This window comes from Zeus faber (genome assembly GCF_960531495.2).
Source record: "Zeus faber genome assembly, chromosome: 18".
Taxonomy (NCBI): Eukaryota; Metazoa; Chordata; class Actinopteri; order Zeiformes; family Zeidae; genus Zeus; species Zeus faber.
The window spans coordinates 21740810-21757917 of NC_137210.1; the positions used below are offsets into that span (position 1 = coordinate 21740810).

General features: G+C 47.8%; 1 protein-coding gene across 2 annotated transcripts in view; it reads left to right on the forward strand.

The window, feature by feature from the left end:
* Positions 1-17025, forward strand: part of lrrfip1a (leucine rich repeat (in FLII) interacting protein 1a) — a 48419-nt gene extending 31394 nt beyond the window's left edge. Inside the window, exons 13-29 of one of the 2 annotated variants that reach the window (XR_013844642.1) lie at positions 706-768; positions 1297-1386; positions 2124-2222; positions 2666-2692; positions 2927-3052; positions 5488-5559; positions 6342-6512; positions 6773-6865; positions 7028-7120; positions 7304-7396; positions 7808-7946; positions 14266-14315; positions 14849-14969; positions 15099-15178; positions 15357-15461; positions 15676-15873; positions 15983-17025. Coding sequence is in view for 1 of the 2 variants with exons in the window: in XM_080019202.1 (XP_079875328.1) it covers positions 706-768; positions 1297-1386; positions 2124-2222; positions 2666-2692; positions 2927-3052; positions 5488-5559; positions 6342-6512; positions 6773-6865; positions 7028-7120; positions 7304-7396; positions 7808-7946; positions 14266-14315; positions 14849-14969; positions 15099-15178; positions 15357-15461; positions 15676-15783 (1530 nt within the window). In the remaining variant the exon portion in view is untranslated. Of the gene's footprint in view, positions 1-705; positions 769-1296; positions 1387-2123; positions 2223-2665; positions 2693-2926; positions 3053-5487; positions 5560-6341; positions 6513-6772; positions 6866-7027; positions 7121-7303; positions 7397-7807; positions 7947-14265; positions 14316-14848; positions 14970-15098; positions 15179-15356; positions 15462-15675 lie in introns of both variants that reach the window. The other variant, XM_080019202.1, reaches the window with a different exon arrangement.
* The last annotated feature ends 83 nt before the right edge of the window (positions 17026-17108 follow it).

A 17108-nucleotide genomic window follows, 5' to 3' on the forward strand; every position in this document is an offset into this window, starting at 1 on the left:
CACCTTGGAGGCAAAAGCAGGTCCCGCACTGAACGCCCGCCCACATTTTAACACCACATTTAAGGCGTGTGATCGAATTTTAGCCAAAGGAATTCACTCTCTGCTACCCTACTTCTCTCACGTTGCTTGCGATATAAAATGTATTTGTTTGTTGTTTTTTTTTTTATTAAAAAGTGAGAAAGCACTCTAAACTACAAATCATAATAAATGTATGAGACTAATCGAATCAGAAACTACTGATTAGATTGTTAGCACTAATACAATTTTCTTGATTTACTTTGGTGAAAGTGAGCGACAGGGCCAGATAAACGTAGAAAACACAATCCTTATTAATCATTATTAAATTCAATCATCTTCTTTTTTCAGTTATCATTTCACCTCTGTATGAGGAACGCTCATACAGTGTTTAGTAAAAGGGACGATCCATCAAGAAATGTCTCGCAAGTTAAGGTTGTTTACTCAGTGTGTAAACGGCTTGAGGTGTAAAACTGGAGAATTGCTCCTTTAAGACGGGTGTATCAAGAGTTGGATCAACCTAAAATAGACTTAACATTCTTAAAGCAGAATTGGCTCATTTGTGTGTGTGTGTGTGTGTGTGTGTGTGTGTGTGTGTGTGTGTGTGTGTGTGTGTGTGTGTGTGTGTGTGTGTGTGTGTGTGTGTGTGTGTGTGTGTGTGTGTGTGTGTGCGCGTGTGCGTGTGCGCAGAGCTCCTTGTATGAGGACGGCCTGTGCAGCGTCTCACGGCGCCTCGCCGCCTCCAGCTCTCGAGTAAGATTTGCCCGGAGCGCCGGCGTTGCTTTGTGCAGAGCCCTCCGCCTTGTGTCCGCACGGTGTGTTCCTAACGTCAGGGCGGCGGTGGTGGTGGATGACACGGCCTGTGGGCATCGTGTCGGGTGTGATGTTTGGGGTGAATGTGAACCCGCTCCAGTGTTAACGGGGACTGTCACTGTGCAGAATAACAGCGTCTTTGTGGTTGTGGATGTTGGGTTTCTTCTAACCTGGTATGGCACTTTGTCTTGAGTACATTTCTCTTGCCTTGGTCCGTTAGTTTTGCTGTCAGGATATAGATGAGCTTACATCGGTGTGTTGTATAAATCTAACATTTTGTCATTTTTTTCAGTGCATGGTCTTGTTGTGCTGAGTTGGTAGAGCTCCCTACACTTGTTTTGTTGGCATACAGTGCTGATAACCATGTATTTATCTGCTTATACAGTATATGGGTGAGTGTGTTTGGTCATTTGTGTGCCAATCTGCCCTACAAACATACGTGTGTGTGTATCGTTATTCCTTCCCAAGCCGTCAGACTACAGTAGTTATCGCGGGTCCAGCTCCAGAGCCTCCTCCAGGGCCTCCTCCAGGGCCAGCTCGGCCCGGGCCAGCCCAGTGGTGAGCCCCCTCCGGGTTTGTTGGAATCACCAATTATGTACCAATATAGCTGATGTTCCGGTAAAAAAAGGCAGTATCAATGGTGTATTATGGATGTGCGATGAAGTTTAGGAGTGCGCAGGTTTGAGACACGTGAAAACAATGGTGGTCCGAAGCGCAGTGGGCACGTTCGTTTTCATGCTGGGGGGATTTCGGGAAATGGAGCATTCCCTGTTACCAAGGTGACAGGAAATGGCTCTGAATCAGCGGCCAAATTGAAATGGCTAAAATGTGAGTCCAATATGGTCCCAGTTTGTAGTTTGGCCGTTTTGGACATAGTACAGTGGCTGATTATGGCCATCTGTCACAGGCCCCCATCGTCTGAGAGAGGGCTTTAGTTAAAGCTGGGAGTTGGATAAAGCATTATGGGATGAGGTCAAAGCAGGCCAACAAAAGTCAAGCCAAAAGAAAGTGATTTCAAACAGTGACCTGTGGCTTTTGTATTTATTTTAGGCGGTTTTCAGACCGGAGGAAATGAAGGAATCAACCTGTTTAAAGTGATAATTTACAGAACTCATTCAGATAAATGGGACGTTTCCAAGCTTCTACAATGGGTTCTAGACTCAGGTTGATGTGTGATTCCCGCGCGTCTTTAACCGTTTACCGTCCCCGACGCGTGGGGGAGAGAGTGTCCAAGTTCCTGTGCTGACGGACTCCATATTTGTTGTTCCGTTTGCGCCCCCTGGTGGCGGCTGCAGGACAGCGGCGGCTCGGTCGCAAGTTTCCTGCGGAGCTCGGCCGGGACCGGTGTCCTCCCCAGGGGCCTGGAGGACGTCACCATCCCCAACTTCTCTGACGTGAGTGGGCCGGCACCGGCGGCATGGCGTCCGCGCTCCCTAACCGTGTGACAGACCATTATGCAAACTCATCTTTTGAACGTTGCTTTGTTTCTTGTGCAATTTTAACAGAGGTTTGGCCATGGATCGGGGCTGTTGACGGCCTTGTTGAACGCTTCGTCAGTAATTTCGTATTTTGCCCCCCGATTTTTAAAGTCCGGAAGTATTTGCACGACCTTGATCGTGGGGGCTGGTTTGTCGTGGCTGTAGGTAAGGCGTGTTTTGGATGGAGGATTTGGGATCGATAATATTTCCAGCACGGACTTTGTAAACTGTGGCACCGAGAGGGTTTCTGGTCGCGGCTTTCTCTCTCACATGGGGTTTCTTGGCGCCGTTGGCTCCCACCGAGCCTCCCGGAAGGAGGCTTTGCGTTTGTTCTGACGCCGCTTCTTCTGTCTCAACAGGTGGAGGACAGAGATTATATTGAGAAGGTCAGTAGAACATCGTCAAGTGGAAAATGCCGCATGGGACATTAAAACAAACAGTTAAACAGACTGTTTGATGAAATGTTTCTGTATTATTATCAGTTTATGATGTATATTTCTATATTTCTGATGTATATTGATTTATATTTAGAAAAAAGCCATTTCGCCTTGGTTTGTACTTTGTTGGTGCCTCCGTTCTGTTTCGACTGATCCGCGTCCATGTCCTTCTCTCGCCCTCAGGGATCTCGAGCAGCATCCTCTCTCACGGCGGCGACCCTCACCTCGCTCGGCGGCACTTCCTCCCGGAGAGGAAGCGGCGAGACGGCCATCATCCCCGACACCGAGGCCTCCATACGGGAGATCAAGGTAAAAGGGAGAGGTGACGGAATGGACCCTTCTTGAATGATTGCCCGGATGGATTTGACATTTAAGCACAGCCAACACTTGAATAAGGGCGTGGTCGAAATGTATTAACTTGGGTTGGGTGTCAAAATTCCGTGTCTTATCTCTCACCACCCGAATTTGCATCGGTACTTTTGTTAAAAAACAAAAAAGGCCCCAATGAGTGTCAGGTTCTAGATGTTTGTGTTGATAGAGGTTTCCTATGGGAGAATGGACATCTACTGTAGTCGTCATGGAAACGCATGCAAACATATAAGGGGAATTCCAAAGCATAGCCCCTGCCCCCAGGATGCATCGTTAACCGGGGGTTGGTTGTCACCAGGGGATGTCTTTGTGACAACACAAACGCACACACACACAGCGCGCGCACACACACACACACACACACACACACAGCAGATACAGTGAGTAATAGACAGGAAGCAAGCCGCCATTACATTCCCAAGCTGCCGTCATTTTATGTTCAAGAAGAAGGGGGCACATGAATACATAAAAAAATACACACACCAATTAAGAACCATTCAGCCTGTGTTTCAGTGGTCACCCCTTGGTCTGTCATAAACTATTCTACAACTATATTAGTTGTAGAAAAGTTCTCTAGTAGAGTACTGAAAACATATTTTGATACCTGTATAAATAAGTCATTTATACATTTTCAGCATAGGTGAGCCAAAAATAGGAAACTGAACAGAAAGTAAGTCTCATTTAAAGAGGTACTTCACACTACGATGTTTTTTAGGTGTAAACTCAAATCGACAACAGTATAATCATAATGTTAACTTTTCTCTATGTGTTAAAATGGTCATGACAGAGAGTAAGGGACTCAGCGCCATCTAGTGGCAGAAATGATCACACAGCCTGCAGGGAGCACCCTGACGTCGACGAGTAGTTTTCGTGGCTCTCTACGTCACAAATTAAGAAAATGTAAGAAGGAAAAAAAGCATTACCTTGACTACCGGTAGAAATACACCAGGCATGTTCGGTACAGGCGCGGCCCGGAGCGTGGTTGTCCACCAGCTCTGCGGTGAAGCCTCCCGGACGCATCCATGTTGACGTGGAGAGAGGAGGAGTATCGGAAACAGCAGCGATTTAAACTTTTATAACAAACAGTTTGACGATAAGTTTCATGTCTGAAATGCCAACGATGCTTTTATTAGTTATCGTGTGAAAAATATAACACCATCTGTGCGATTTCTGCTTAATTACTTGTTTAAATTATTGATCTTGTTTAGACTGTCACTCAATATGTCCTATGATCTCTGCAGACACTTTAAGTGCACACACCACGGGTCCGCCCGGAGCCGCGCAGCGGTTCTGTTTTAGCTACACACGCCTTTTCCATTGAAATATGAAATAAAACTGCATAGAAATGTTTTTGTAAAGCGTGCAATCAATTTAAATTTGTTTTATATAAGCCTACGTTTTACCAGAGTCCTAGAGCTAACACGTCCCACTGATTAAGTTCAATTACAGTCGTAGCGCACATTTAAATGATATTAAAGTTATTTATGGCAAACTACTACTATAAAAACATGTTTTATACCTTTTTAACTGCATAACTGCAAGACCTTGTTCAACTCAGTGTCTGCAGAGATCATAGGACATATTGAGTGACAGTCTTAACAAGATCAACATTTTAAACAAGTAATAAGCAGAAATCACATGGATGGTTTTATATTTTTCACAAAATAACTAATAAAAGCATGAGCATTGGTGCATTGCATTGGTGGTATTTCTGACATGAAAGTTACCGTCAAACTTTTTGTTAAGAAAACGTTTAAGCCGCTGCTGTTTCCAGTGCTCCTCCTCTCTCTAGGACAACACCGACCCCTCCGGGATGCTCCGCCACGCCCCGCTCCAAGCCCCGCTCCAAGCCCCGCTCCGAGCCCGTGCGCTGCAGGCACGTTGCCTGGTGTATTTGGGGCGCGAGTGGGGACTGTGTAACCACGGCAGTGTTCAGAATGAGACACGCCCACTGCTCACCCACACGCCTCACCCACTTCCTGGCATTCTTCTAAAATGTGCAGTGGGTAGAGTGTGGCTCAAACCAGTGGCTAAAATTACTCTTTAAGAACCGGTATTGAAGTTCTGAAAGCGCGCACACACACACACACACACACACACACACACACACACACACACACACACACACACACACACACACACACACACACACACACACACACACACACACAGCACACATATTTCTACTTCTATCCATTCCAATTCTCTGCCTCCATGTCAATGTCTCTCTCTCTCTCTCTCTCTCCAAGACGACCTGTTTCTGTTCATTTCCTTTTGCTCTGTCACTGCGCTCACCACTTCACCTTTCCTCCACCCCCCCCCACCGCTCGCTCCGCCTCTCCGCTCACTCGCTCCGCCCGTCGTCTCCGCCTTAGGAGATTCATGAGCTCAAGGATCAGATTCAAGATGTGGAAACCAAGTACATGCAGAACCTCAAGGAAGCCAAGGTACGCGACTGAGAACAAGTGCACTAACCACAGCGAGCGCTCCACTGACCTGGCACCATGGGTTGGAGGCTTCTCCGGCAATAACCAAATAAAAACATTAATACTATGACATAGCTACTCCCTATTCCTTATTGAGCCAAACAGGAGGCTCTGACGCCTCTAAATCAGGTTTTATTGCTGAAGTTTGTTGTAAAACTTTGTTTCTAAATTCAGAAATGGACATTTGTTTCCAGCATTTTCATCCCCTTCATTTGTTTGTGCCCTTCATTGTGTGTGGTCTAATGACAAACCACAAGTACTAATGGAACTGTATTATTTAGGGAGCATGCCCTATAGAGACGTCATGCTTGCATCCTCTCTCTCTCTCTCTCTCTCTCTCTCTCTCTCTGTGTGTGTGTGTGTGTGTGTGTGTGTGTGTGTGTGTGTGTGTGTGTGTGTGTGTGTGTGTGTGTGTGTGTGTGTGTGTGTGTGTGTGTGTGTGTGTGTGTGTGTGTGTGTGTGTGTGTGTGTGTGTTACGGTATTTGCTTGGAATGAGTGGGTTGCTTTAATTGCACTTTTTTTTCTAACATCTTTATCCTCGCTAAGACAATTAACACATTCAGCAAGGCGTGCAGAATACATCGTTCAATCTTTCTTACTTTCACACCGTTACTGTTGCACTCAAATGAAAAAAAAAAAAAATTGTTGGGTCCTTGTGGGGTTTTTTTTAACTTTTATTTTCTTACTTAAAATACACGGAAAGGGAGTTTGTGCGCTTTTTGAAATGATCTTTCCTTTGCAGGACGCATTGGTGGAGGTGGAGGAGAAGTACCGCAAGGCCATGGTGTCCAACGCCCAGCTGGACAACGAGAAGAACAACCTGATGTACCAGGTGGACACGCTGAAGGACTCGCTGATGGAGCTGGAGGAGCTGCTGGCCGAGTCGCGGCGGGCGTACGAGGAGAAGGCCAAGGTACGGCGGGAGGTGGAAGTAGGGGGAGGTGGGCGGTGTTGGGCAGGGTGAGGACCACTGATGAACAATAGATGTAATAAGGAGAATCAATCTTTGAATGGACGGTGAAGGGAACACAGTAGATAGTTCTTGCGCTGCATGCGAGAAAGGCGACGAACGCCCGAATGGAAGACGGAAGTTTAAATGAATGTATCACTGAATGGATCGTTTCATTCGAGCCAACTCTCCTTAACCCCCGTAACTGCTCTTTTTCCTCACAGGATTTTGAGCGGGAGAAGCACACCCACAGCTGCCTTCAGTTTCAGTTCGGCGAAATGAAAGAGACGCTCAAACAAAGCGAAGAGCTGCTCAGCGTAAGTGGCCGACGTCACCAATTCTGTCCATTTAAGCAAAAAAAAGAAAAAAAAGCCCGGCCCCGCCCAGCCAGGCCCTCTCCCCCCTGTCGCTGTGCTTTCCCACTCACCTGCCCTCTCTTTCCGCACTCTTCCTCCTCTCCGCCTTTCTGTCACGTTCAGGAGATCCGTCAGCTGCGCTTGAAGCAGGACGGTTTCGTTAGGGAAATCTCTGACCTACAAGAAACGGTGGAATGGAAGGATAAAAAAATCGGGGTACGGACTGTGAATCCCCGAGCCGCCGTTTTCCCTTGTTCACCCACTGGGGCACATTTGCCAATTCCCAACTCGCGGTCGTAATATCTGCTTTGCTTGAAAACCTTTACCTTTTCTTTTCTGTCTTTCACCTTCTCACGCTCTTTTTGCACCCCCCCCAACTCGCCTGCGGGGTCCGATCAGGCCTTAGAGCGACAGAAAGAATACACAGATGCAGTCCGAAATGAACGGGACGAGCTCAGAGATGAGGTGGTCCAGCTGAAAGACATTCTCAAGGTATTCCGTGAAGTAGAATGCACCAAAACTTCTCATTGTGCATTTGGTTTACTACTGAAGGAAACGTGTCTTTAAAGCATTGGGAAATTGTTTAAACTTACTTGTGGAGTTTTAAGCCACCCACAACATCTACAATTTTATAGAAGCCTTCTTCAGATTTGCGGTCATTTTCTTTGCCTCCAGAGATTATACCAGTTTGTGGTCAAATTTAAAATGAGTTGTGTTCAGAAGGGATCATTATATACCACAGTGTTTTTATAGCGTAACCGCACAGGGGAGCGTTTGTTTGACCGAATGAGATCTTTATAGTTTATACACACACACACACACACACACACACACACACACACACACACACACACACACACACACACACACACACACACACACACACCCTCTCATTTTATCCAGAAACATGGAATCGTGCTGGGACCGGATCTCAACATCAACGGGCAGGCGGCGGACGCCGAAACGGACGGATCGTCCAACGGAGACCCTGCTTCCCGACTGGATCCCCAGGCCTCCCCCGCAGAAGGGACCAACATGCTCGGTAAAAAAAAATAAAACCCTGGCGGAAGAAATGTCACCGCATGGTCAGCTACTGCACGGCTTGGCATCAGAAAGGATGAAGGGATGATTCCCGGAAATGCTGTATATCCATCAGATTAAGGAAAAAAAAAAAAATTATAAACTGCAAATTTCTCAGCTCAGATAACTCCTGACCCAAAAATTGACCTTAAACAAATTTCTTTTTAGGTTTGAACGAGTGCATAGCAGCAGAAATTTGATTAAAGGGTGTCGTTGGTGGATATCATCATTTTGGAATCAGCCCTTCTGTTGTAAATGCTCCTTTGTCACTGCTTTGCTGCTTAGATCATTACAGCCCTGATTTTCACTTTGACTCTATGGCTTCACCTTTAACCTTCACTATGCTTCTTGCGTTGACCACGTGGCCTCAAGGCTTGATTATAGTCCAGAATGGACAGCGAACGTGCAAAGGGTTCTGTACGAACGACATCGGGGTGGGGATGGGTTCCACACATGGCCACTCTAATTAAAAATGGTAAAAAAAAAAAAATCCACAAGTTTACCGCAGGCGTCCATGTTTTGCCCAACAGTGTCATTAGAATACATTCAGGTAGGAAGTGGGGAATACCTGCTCGGAATGACCGGTTTCCGAGATCGTGTCGTATCGTGGGACCTAGAATACTGTCCACCAAGCAAAGTCAGTTGCTTAGAAACTAGGTTTATGTTTAAATGACGATTGTCAAATTATTTTCCTGGCAAACTCTTGTTTTTAATTCTGTTTTTATTCTGTTCTGTTGTTTGTATACCGTTTCACAAACCTGCAGTATAATTATAGTAAGTATAATTTCATCTTAACGCTTACACCAGAGTAGCCCCTCACAACCTTTTATTATTAAGAGTCCATAATCATTTCGATTCATCATCTGTCACATCTGTAGGTGACAGAGGACTCAGGTATAATGTTGAATGGAGGGATTATGCAGTTGTTATAGTGGCAGAGAGGGCGCTCCTCTCCACCTTTCTCGGCACTCCTCTTCTGGAATGTGAATGCATATTAGGTTCATAAATTCACATTAAAGTAGTTGAAGATGAAGACTTGAAGTTAGACCTTTGGATAGAATTGAGTATTTCATACACAGACACTTCTTCAGACTTAGACAGTCGCTGGTTTTAGGCTTTTCACTTCACACTCCAATCAACCGTCCACCGATGATCAAACTGATCAAAAACTACCTAAAGTGTTAGATGATGTCGAAGCGCTGGACTCCTCTCCTGTTGATGCAACTGGGGTCAAGAACCTTTTTTTGGGGTGATTTTTCTTCCTACTCTTTTGTTTTTTTTTCCTCTCTTTCTTTTTGGTGTTTTTCTTCCATCTTTCCTCCCGCTCTCTTTTCCGTCCTTCCCTCTGCTGCTGAAATGATCAACGACGCTGCCTTGAATTCTTCATTTGTTGTCCACTGGCAAAGAAAAATGAAATACCAAAACAATGTTATTTGGTGTTCTGTCACCATCTGCTCTTCATAATCTCCCAGGCAGCGCACGGGAGACTCCGTTGAGGAGCGGTGGAGCGGAAGAGTTGGACCCAGAAGAGAGCCAAGAAAGCGGGCTTGAGCAAGCTAAACAGAACCTTGTAGGCTCCGCCGAACCCTGCGGCCCAGATAGTCTTTCCGCTCCGGACCCTTCTGGAGTGGAACAGCAGTCATGCTTGCCCACAATGGTGGACAGCCGTAGAGAAAGTGCCCTCTGCCTGAATTCTGAAAACAACATTCCAGTCGAAGATGTCGAAGACGTCCAAACTGCAGCGGAGTTTGGCGGGATAATAGAATGTTCCGAGGAGAATGAGACAGGAGTTGGGGACAGTGGAACAGCAACGGAATTAGTTGAGCAAGTGGATTCAGGGCAGGCGAGTCAAGGGGGGATTGGAACCGACAAAATTAGCGTTGATGTTTTGGAAACGGTCGCGGGGAGCGGCGAGCGCGTTGAAGCATTGTCCTCTTTCGGTTCCTCTGAGGAATCGGTGCACCAACAGGATGAAGTGGAGAGGAACACCTCACCCTTGAACCACGGTGCCGCATCCGTGCAGGAAGAGGAGGAGGCGGAGAGGAAGGAGAAAACAAGTCTACCCGCGGATTCAGTACCGGTCGCCCCAAACACCGAGCCCCGACATGAGCGGGAGGACGCGGGGAACGAGGAGGCGGAGGACGCCGGCGACGGCAACACCAAAGGCGCCAATGCCCCAGGCAAAAAGAAAAAAAAGAAAAGAAAAGGCAAGAAGAAGAAGGGAGGGAGTCAGGAGGAGGAAAAGGAAAGCCATGACAAAAAGGAAGAGGGTACGCTTGAGGGTAAAGACGGCAAAACAGAGAAAGGTTTTGAGGTTTGCACAACAGGCGAGGGGCCTCCGACCGAACCTGAGACTGCCGGCGTTACCAGCGACACCCGGGAGGAATCTCAGACAGATCCGCTGAGTATCGAGCAGGGAAAAGTTGATGTTTCGGAAACTGAGAACATAGAATCTGAGATACGTGCATCGGTCCCCGTTACGGAGTCCAGCCCCGATAGAGCTGACCCCGGTGTGACTTCCAGAAGCATCAACAGCCCTGATCCTGATGACCATCCTCATGAAGGAGCGTCGCTCCAAACTGAGCCCGACCCCCTTCCGATTGTGTCAGAAACGCCTGATGCAGCAAGGGATGAATGTGGATCCGTGAACGAAGTTCGGTTAGAATGCGCGACCGACGACGCTTCCGCCGGCGTTGAAACCCCAAATGGTGAGGAGAACCAGGAGGGGGAAGTACCGCAACAGGATTTGACTTGCGTTGATATAGTAGACGTAGTGACAAGCGACGAGCCTGAGCTCCGAAACGATGCCAACGGTGAGAATGACCTGGATGTCGCAAACCCTGGTGCCTCTATGTGTCCTGAGGACGCACGAGGGTCTGAGGCGCCGCTGGAGTCCAAAGATGAAGTTTCCCACGACGAGGAGGACGGCGATATCATCTCTGTCGACCGTCCTTTGGAGTCGGCAGAGGGAAAACAACCACCCTTCTCCGGCGATCCAGAGCCAAGTCCAGAAGTGCCAGAGAAGGAGGAACAGAAGGAAGATTTGAAGGAGGAAGCAGAACCTTCAAATGAACCTGACAACTCAACGGGCTCACAAACATGCGGCGGTGCGTCGCCAGAGGAATGCTGCTTTGCATCTACCGAGGAGAACGCCATTATGGAGGGAGAAATCCAACCGGAGGTTTTTAGTCCCGTATCTAGTTCTCCGATCGAAAGCCAAGATTTGAATTCAGAAGAATGTGGGGACGAAATGGAAAAATCTAATCCCGATGCTTCCAGTGACGGCACAGGGTTAATGCAGGTCTCAGAACAGGTTACCGAAGCGGATTCCTTTCAGGATCGGGGCTATGTGGGAGGATCGGACATCGCGAACGACCTGGAGTGTCACATCGGCCAAGGCCATGGCCAGGAATGTGACCGGGAAGCTTGTCCAATGGAGGCGCAGCAGGATGAATCCCAAAACGACCAGCCGGGGGACATCGGTTCACCTCGGCCCGTCCGACAGGAGAGCGACGATGAGGAGTTTGAAAACGACGAAGGACAGTCGTTTGACTTCGACGACATGGATCTGGAGGCGGCAGGAAGCCTCACACCGGAGGAAATGAACGCGTGTCCCTCGGGGGCTGAAACCAAGGGGTCAGACGAGCCGCAGCCGCTCGAGGGGGAAGAAGCGCCCGAGAACGATGGAGGGCAGGGCGCCTTCGACGAGGCCGGCGAGGCGGACGCCGCGGGTGGGGGCGGTGGAAGCACGCCTGAGGAACCTCAAACTCCGGCGGCCAGAGCTCCGGTCGCCGTGTCGCCGGGGGGCGAGGTGGGGGAAACGTGTGGGGCGGGGGGAGCAGAAGCAAGCCTGAGGAACCTCAAACCCGAAGGGAACGTGTGTCACTCGGGGGCTGAGATGACGGGGTCAGAAGAGCACGAGGGGCCGCAGCCACTCGAGGGGGAAGAAGCACCCGAGGACGGCGGAGGGCAGGGCGCCGTCGACGAGTCCGGCGAGGCGGACGCCGCGGGTGGGGGCGGCAGAAGCACACCTGAGCAACCTCAAACCCCGGCGGCCGGAGCGGAGGCCACCGTGCTGCCAGGGGGCGAGGTGGGGGAAACGTGTGGGGCGGGGGGAGCAGAAGCGAACCTGAGGAACCTCAAACCCGAAGGGAATGTGTGTCACTCGGGGGTTGAGATCACGGGGTCAGAAGAGCACGAGGGGCCGCAGCCGCTCGAGGGGGAAGAAGCGCCCGAGGACGGCGGAGGGCAGGGCGCCGTCGACGAGGCCGGTGAGGCGGACGCCGCAGGCGGGGGCGGCAGAAGCGCGCCTGGGGAACTTCAAACCCCGGCGGCCGAAATGGAGGCCGCCATGCTGCCGGGAGGCGAGGTCAAGGAAACGCACGGGGTGGAGGCGGAGAAAATAAGGGAGGGAGATGAACCGGTAAAGGTTTTAGAGGAAGTTGGAGGCGATGTTTTAGATCAAGGTGGTTTAGAAAGTAACAGCGTGGAGACGGCGGAAGAGGCGCTGGCTTCGCCCATAGAGGAAGGACAAGAAGCCATTAAGCAGGAGTTTCAGGGCGCTAAGAAAAACAAGGGGAGCAACCCCCCGCCGCCAAAAAAAGATTCCAAAAAGGAGAACAAGAAGGGCAAGGGCAAGGAGGACTGTAAGATGTCGTAGGTCATACATTGGTTCTGTTCATACCGAGCTTCATTTGTTCCCTTCAGAGTGCAAAGTATCTCGTCCCTCTTACTTTCCCCAAATTCCAGAGTGAAAAGTCCAGAGTCTGAAAAGATCACAACATTGTGGTTGTACGTGTGGAAGTAACTAATGTGATTTAAGGAGGTTTATGGAGATATTCTTCCCAATTAAACACGGTCACATGGAGGAACTGCGTTGAATGTGATAAGAGAACTATTAGTTCTAATTTAGTTAATAAGAGTACTATTTATTTTGAGATGCACGATAACGACGCAGCAGAGCATTGTTAATAATCTGTTTTCCATCAGTTGTTCTCTAAGAACATTCTGTAAGTCCTTGCCTCTCTGTTCTGTTCAGAACAACCATTTCATTTATTTAACCCGTCATTCCAATATTTAAGTTTAGATTCATAGATTAGATTCCATTGACAAGCCCCAGGAACTCATGATGCATTCCTATAATTATTCAGAGGTTGCGCGGACTGTTTATTATGTTGCTTTGTCTGATATGATTTTGAGTAAAATGAACAGCTGCTGGGGGAAGAAACGTATACAAAATGTAACTACAGCCAATTGTTTTATTCAATAGATTGGAGTTGCTACGCAGGAATAATATTGTGTGATGTTGATGTTTGATGCACTGAACTGAAAGGATGATGATTGTACTGTGGTAAAGGTCTTGCTGATGTGTAACCCATACCCAAATCCACCTTCAGAGTGATAATAAAGAATTCAGAGCTCTTTATCAAGACTTGTCAATAAAATCTCAGACGATCCAATTGCATTGTCACTGCTGGGTTTATATCATCCAGTTATTTTACTTCCATCACATAGTTTGAGCGCCGCCTTAGAAACCTGAGTGCCGCTCCGGTGAACTGCTCTCCACAGTCTTTGCATGCTAACCCTCCCTGCGCACCACTCCACGCCCCCTGTCACACCCACGTCAGGGCCCCATGGATGCCTGCTCTGTTGCATGCACCAAGCAGGCCTAACCCCCCACAACCTCCCTCCCACCCCAGACCACTTCCTCCCACCCCGACCCTCTACCTCCCACCCCGACCCTCTACCTCTCAAACCCGACCCGCTACCTCCCACCCCGACCCTCTACCTCCCACCCCGACCCACTACCTCCCACCCGACCCTCTACCTCGCATCCTGACCCTCTACCTCGCATCCTGACCCGCTACCTCCCACCCCGACTCACTACCTCCCACCCGACCCTCTACCTTGCATCCTGACCCACGACCTCCAACCCCAAGCCTCTACCTCGCATCCCGACCTTCTACCTCCAACCCCAACCCTCGACCTCCCACCCCGACCCTCGACCTCGCATTCCCAGCCACTACCTCGCATCCCGACCCTCTACCTCCCACCCCAACCCTCTACCACACATCCTGACCTGCACTACTACTGCATCCCACCGGCTCCGGTATGTGACCCTTTCATTTAAAGTTGTGATACTGGAATCCCATTACCTGGTCATGTTTTTCTGATGAATGATATGCTAAGGATTAATATTTAAGAAACTATACCGATACTGTTGACTCAAGAATTGTGCAAATCCTTTGGTATCTCAAGCAATTTCTGGTCTCGCTTTTTAGAAATCCGCCTGAGGAAACTGGTGGACGAGCGTGAAAAAATGATAGAACAGGTGAGTTGGTCGGGTTTGACGCATCTTACTGCTTCCCTGCCACAGAGAAATGTGTTTCCGCATGTTGGTTAATTGATAGAATTTTAACATTGCTTAATTTAATCAATGTACTGTACATATTTTTATAACCATGGGACTTTCCAGTGTCCACCCAAAGCTGAAATAAGGTGAATTAAAGTGGTAAAGTGGGACCTTTATTAAAAATGTGTAGTTCTATTACTTTTACCAATGAGACTTCATGTGATACTTTTATGAATATCTCAAGAACTCTACTTGGAAGAGTTTACTTTAAAACAAAGAATGTGTTGTACTTTACAAGCTCCAGTATCACACCAATATTGATTATGCATTGTATTAATATATTAATGTTATTTGTTGTATTTCAGCATCATATGAAGGTTATTTGTAATACAGATGTCTTTATTGCATATTTCAATCAATCCTATCCAATCATATTTTCTGCGATATCAAGACAATCTTAATAAAGTATAGTTAATAAACACGCATACTGGCCTTGGTGGTTGTGCGAGCAGGTGAAGAAGCTGAAGGCCCAGCTGGAGCAGAAGATGCAGCGGAACGGCTCTGACGGCGCCTTAAGCCCAGAGGGTGAAATCCTGGAGAACGGCAACGATCCAAATATCCTGGAGCTGCAGCGTAAGTCGTCTCTTCATATGAGATCAAAGAAATCTTAGCCAACATGGAAAAGCACCTTTTCTACACGAAATGGACGCTTGTGTGAAATGTCTGTACCGTTTGATTTGATTTATATCCAAATATTTACAGGAGACGCTACCAGGCAGATAAGTGAATTGAAGTTCAAGCTTGTCAAGGCGGAGCAAGAAGTCACTGCTCTGGAACAGAATGTGAGTACGAAGCATGAGAAGCGTAAATAAGATCCATCCAAACCCCTCAGAAAGATCCTTCAGCGAGACACCGACCACCCAGATATCCCGGCGGATTGGAGGCATTTGTCTCTTAATTCAACTCATTATAGGACCACATACGCTCACATCATTTTTGACAACTGACTGTGTTCTGCAGGTTACCAGACTTGAAGGGCATGTGACGCGCTACAAAACGGCATCTGAGAACGCTGAGAAAGTCGAAGACGAGCTGAAAGCAGAGAAACGCAAGCTTCAGAGAGAAGTAAATGGACCTTTTTTTGGACCATAATCTCCAAAAGTTCTATGGGTGAAATATAAAATTTAAACTTGAAATTTACATTCAAGTTTGACTGTACCAACTTTGCGAACATAGCTTTATAGCTGTTGATAATAGTAGTGCACGGGGAAATAGTAAAATGCTTATTTTACGTTTTTAACGTGCAATGCACATGATCTCTCCCTGTGTGTGGCATCAGCTGAGGTCAGCGCTGGACAAGGTTGATGAACTGGAGTCCAGCAACAGCCACTTATCCAAAAGACTGGAGAAGATGAAGACTGCCCGCGGCACGGCACCCACTCCATAGCAGCGCTGACTCTGGCTCGTCACTTAAGAAAGTCTTCTTCTTTGGATCACTCTTTCTATTGTCTGCCTCTTAGCAAACGTTAGGATAAAGGTGGGGGGGGGCAAAAAAAAACAAAAAACACAAGTTATAACCACAGAAGCACACACCCCGAACACGCAACGCAAACGTGCCATTTCTTTGTTTGTCTTTGTCTGGTGAGGCCTGTGCACGGTGTCACGCGTGCACACCCGGAGAGCCACCCCGGGTGCTGCGCACGGTGGAGAGCGGACAAGCCTGGTGCCTGTCCTGTCTTGCACTGTGGTTCGATCACTCATGCCGCCGTCCCGCACCACGACCGAGGGAACGGAGCCCCGTAGCGTGGGCGCCTTGGGACTGGACTGCGTCGAGGGGGATCGGATCCCCCCCCAAAGATGCTCGACTGATCCGTCGCGAGACGCACTATCTCACCGCACAGTTCCCGGAATGCTCTGCTGCTCTCCCCATGATTCAACATCCTGCCTTGGTCACGTGGAGCACAGAGGAACCCTCACTTGCCCAGTATGTCAAAACAGAACTAGTTTAGCACAGTGGTGGTTATCTGTGACAGAATAGTGAAAAGTGTAAAAGTACATTTTCCTGAAACCTCAGATCTGACGGTTATATCAATGCCTCAAGGGACTGATTGCATTTGAGTGGCGCATTGTGGATGAAAAAAATAAATGTGTGCGTGTGTGTTGGTTTTCCTTTTGTGCTCTTGTTTTTCCCGATTTTATGTTCCATGCCAAAAAAAAAGCCACACATTTCAAATTTGTGAGTGTCCGTCACACCATAGTTCTCCAACTTTAATTTTTTACCCATTTTCTAAAAGTTTTGTTCAATTCGTGGGGAAAACTGCAAACATTCAACTCTGATAATCGGTGTAACTCACAATCAGTCTCTCAAAATGTTTTATTTTATTTACACTTTATTTACAGCCTGATGCAGGTAAGTGGAGTACCGTCATTTTAACATACAGTACAGGATGATGTCTCCGATCAAATCAACTCTACATTGTCTTTGTTTCATATAGTACGTCACTGGTCGGCTCTTGTGTACACTGTTAGAGACTTCTAGAAAGTGATGTTTTCAAGGATATGGAAAACAAGCTGTTTGTTGGTAACAGCATTCACACACTGGGGAGACGCTGCTTCACTGTTTACAAAGCTTTGTAAGAGAACTTAAAAGATGTTAATCTTTGTGCAATAAAATATCAACATATCGGCAGATGTGTTTGGTTCACTGTGGTATGATCTGTTCTGTGGAGACAACAGTTGAATCGCAGAAATGCAGGACGCCAAATATCTCTA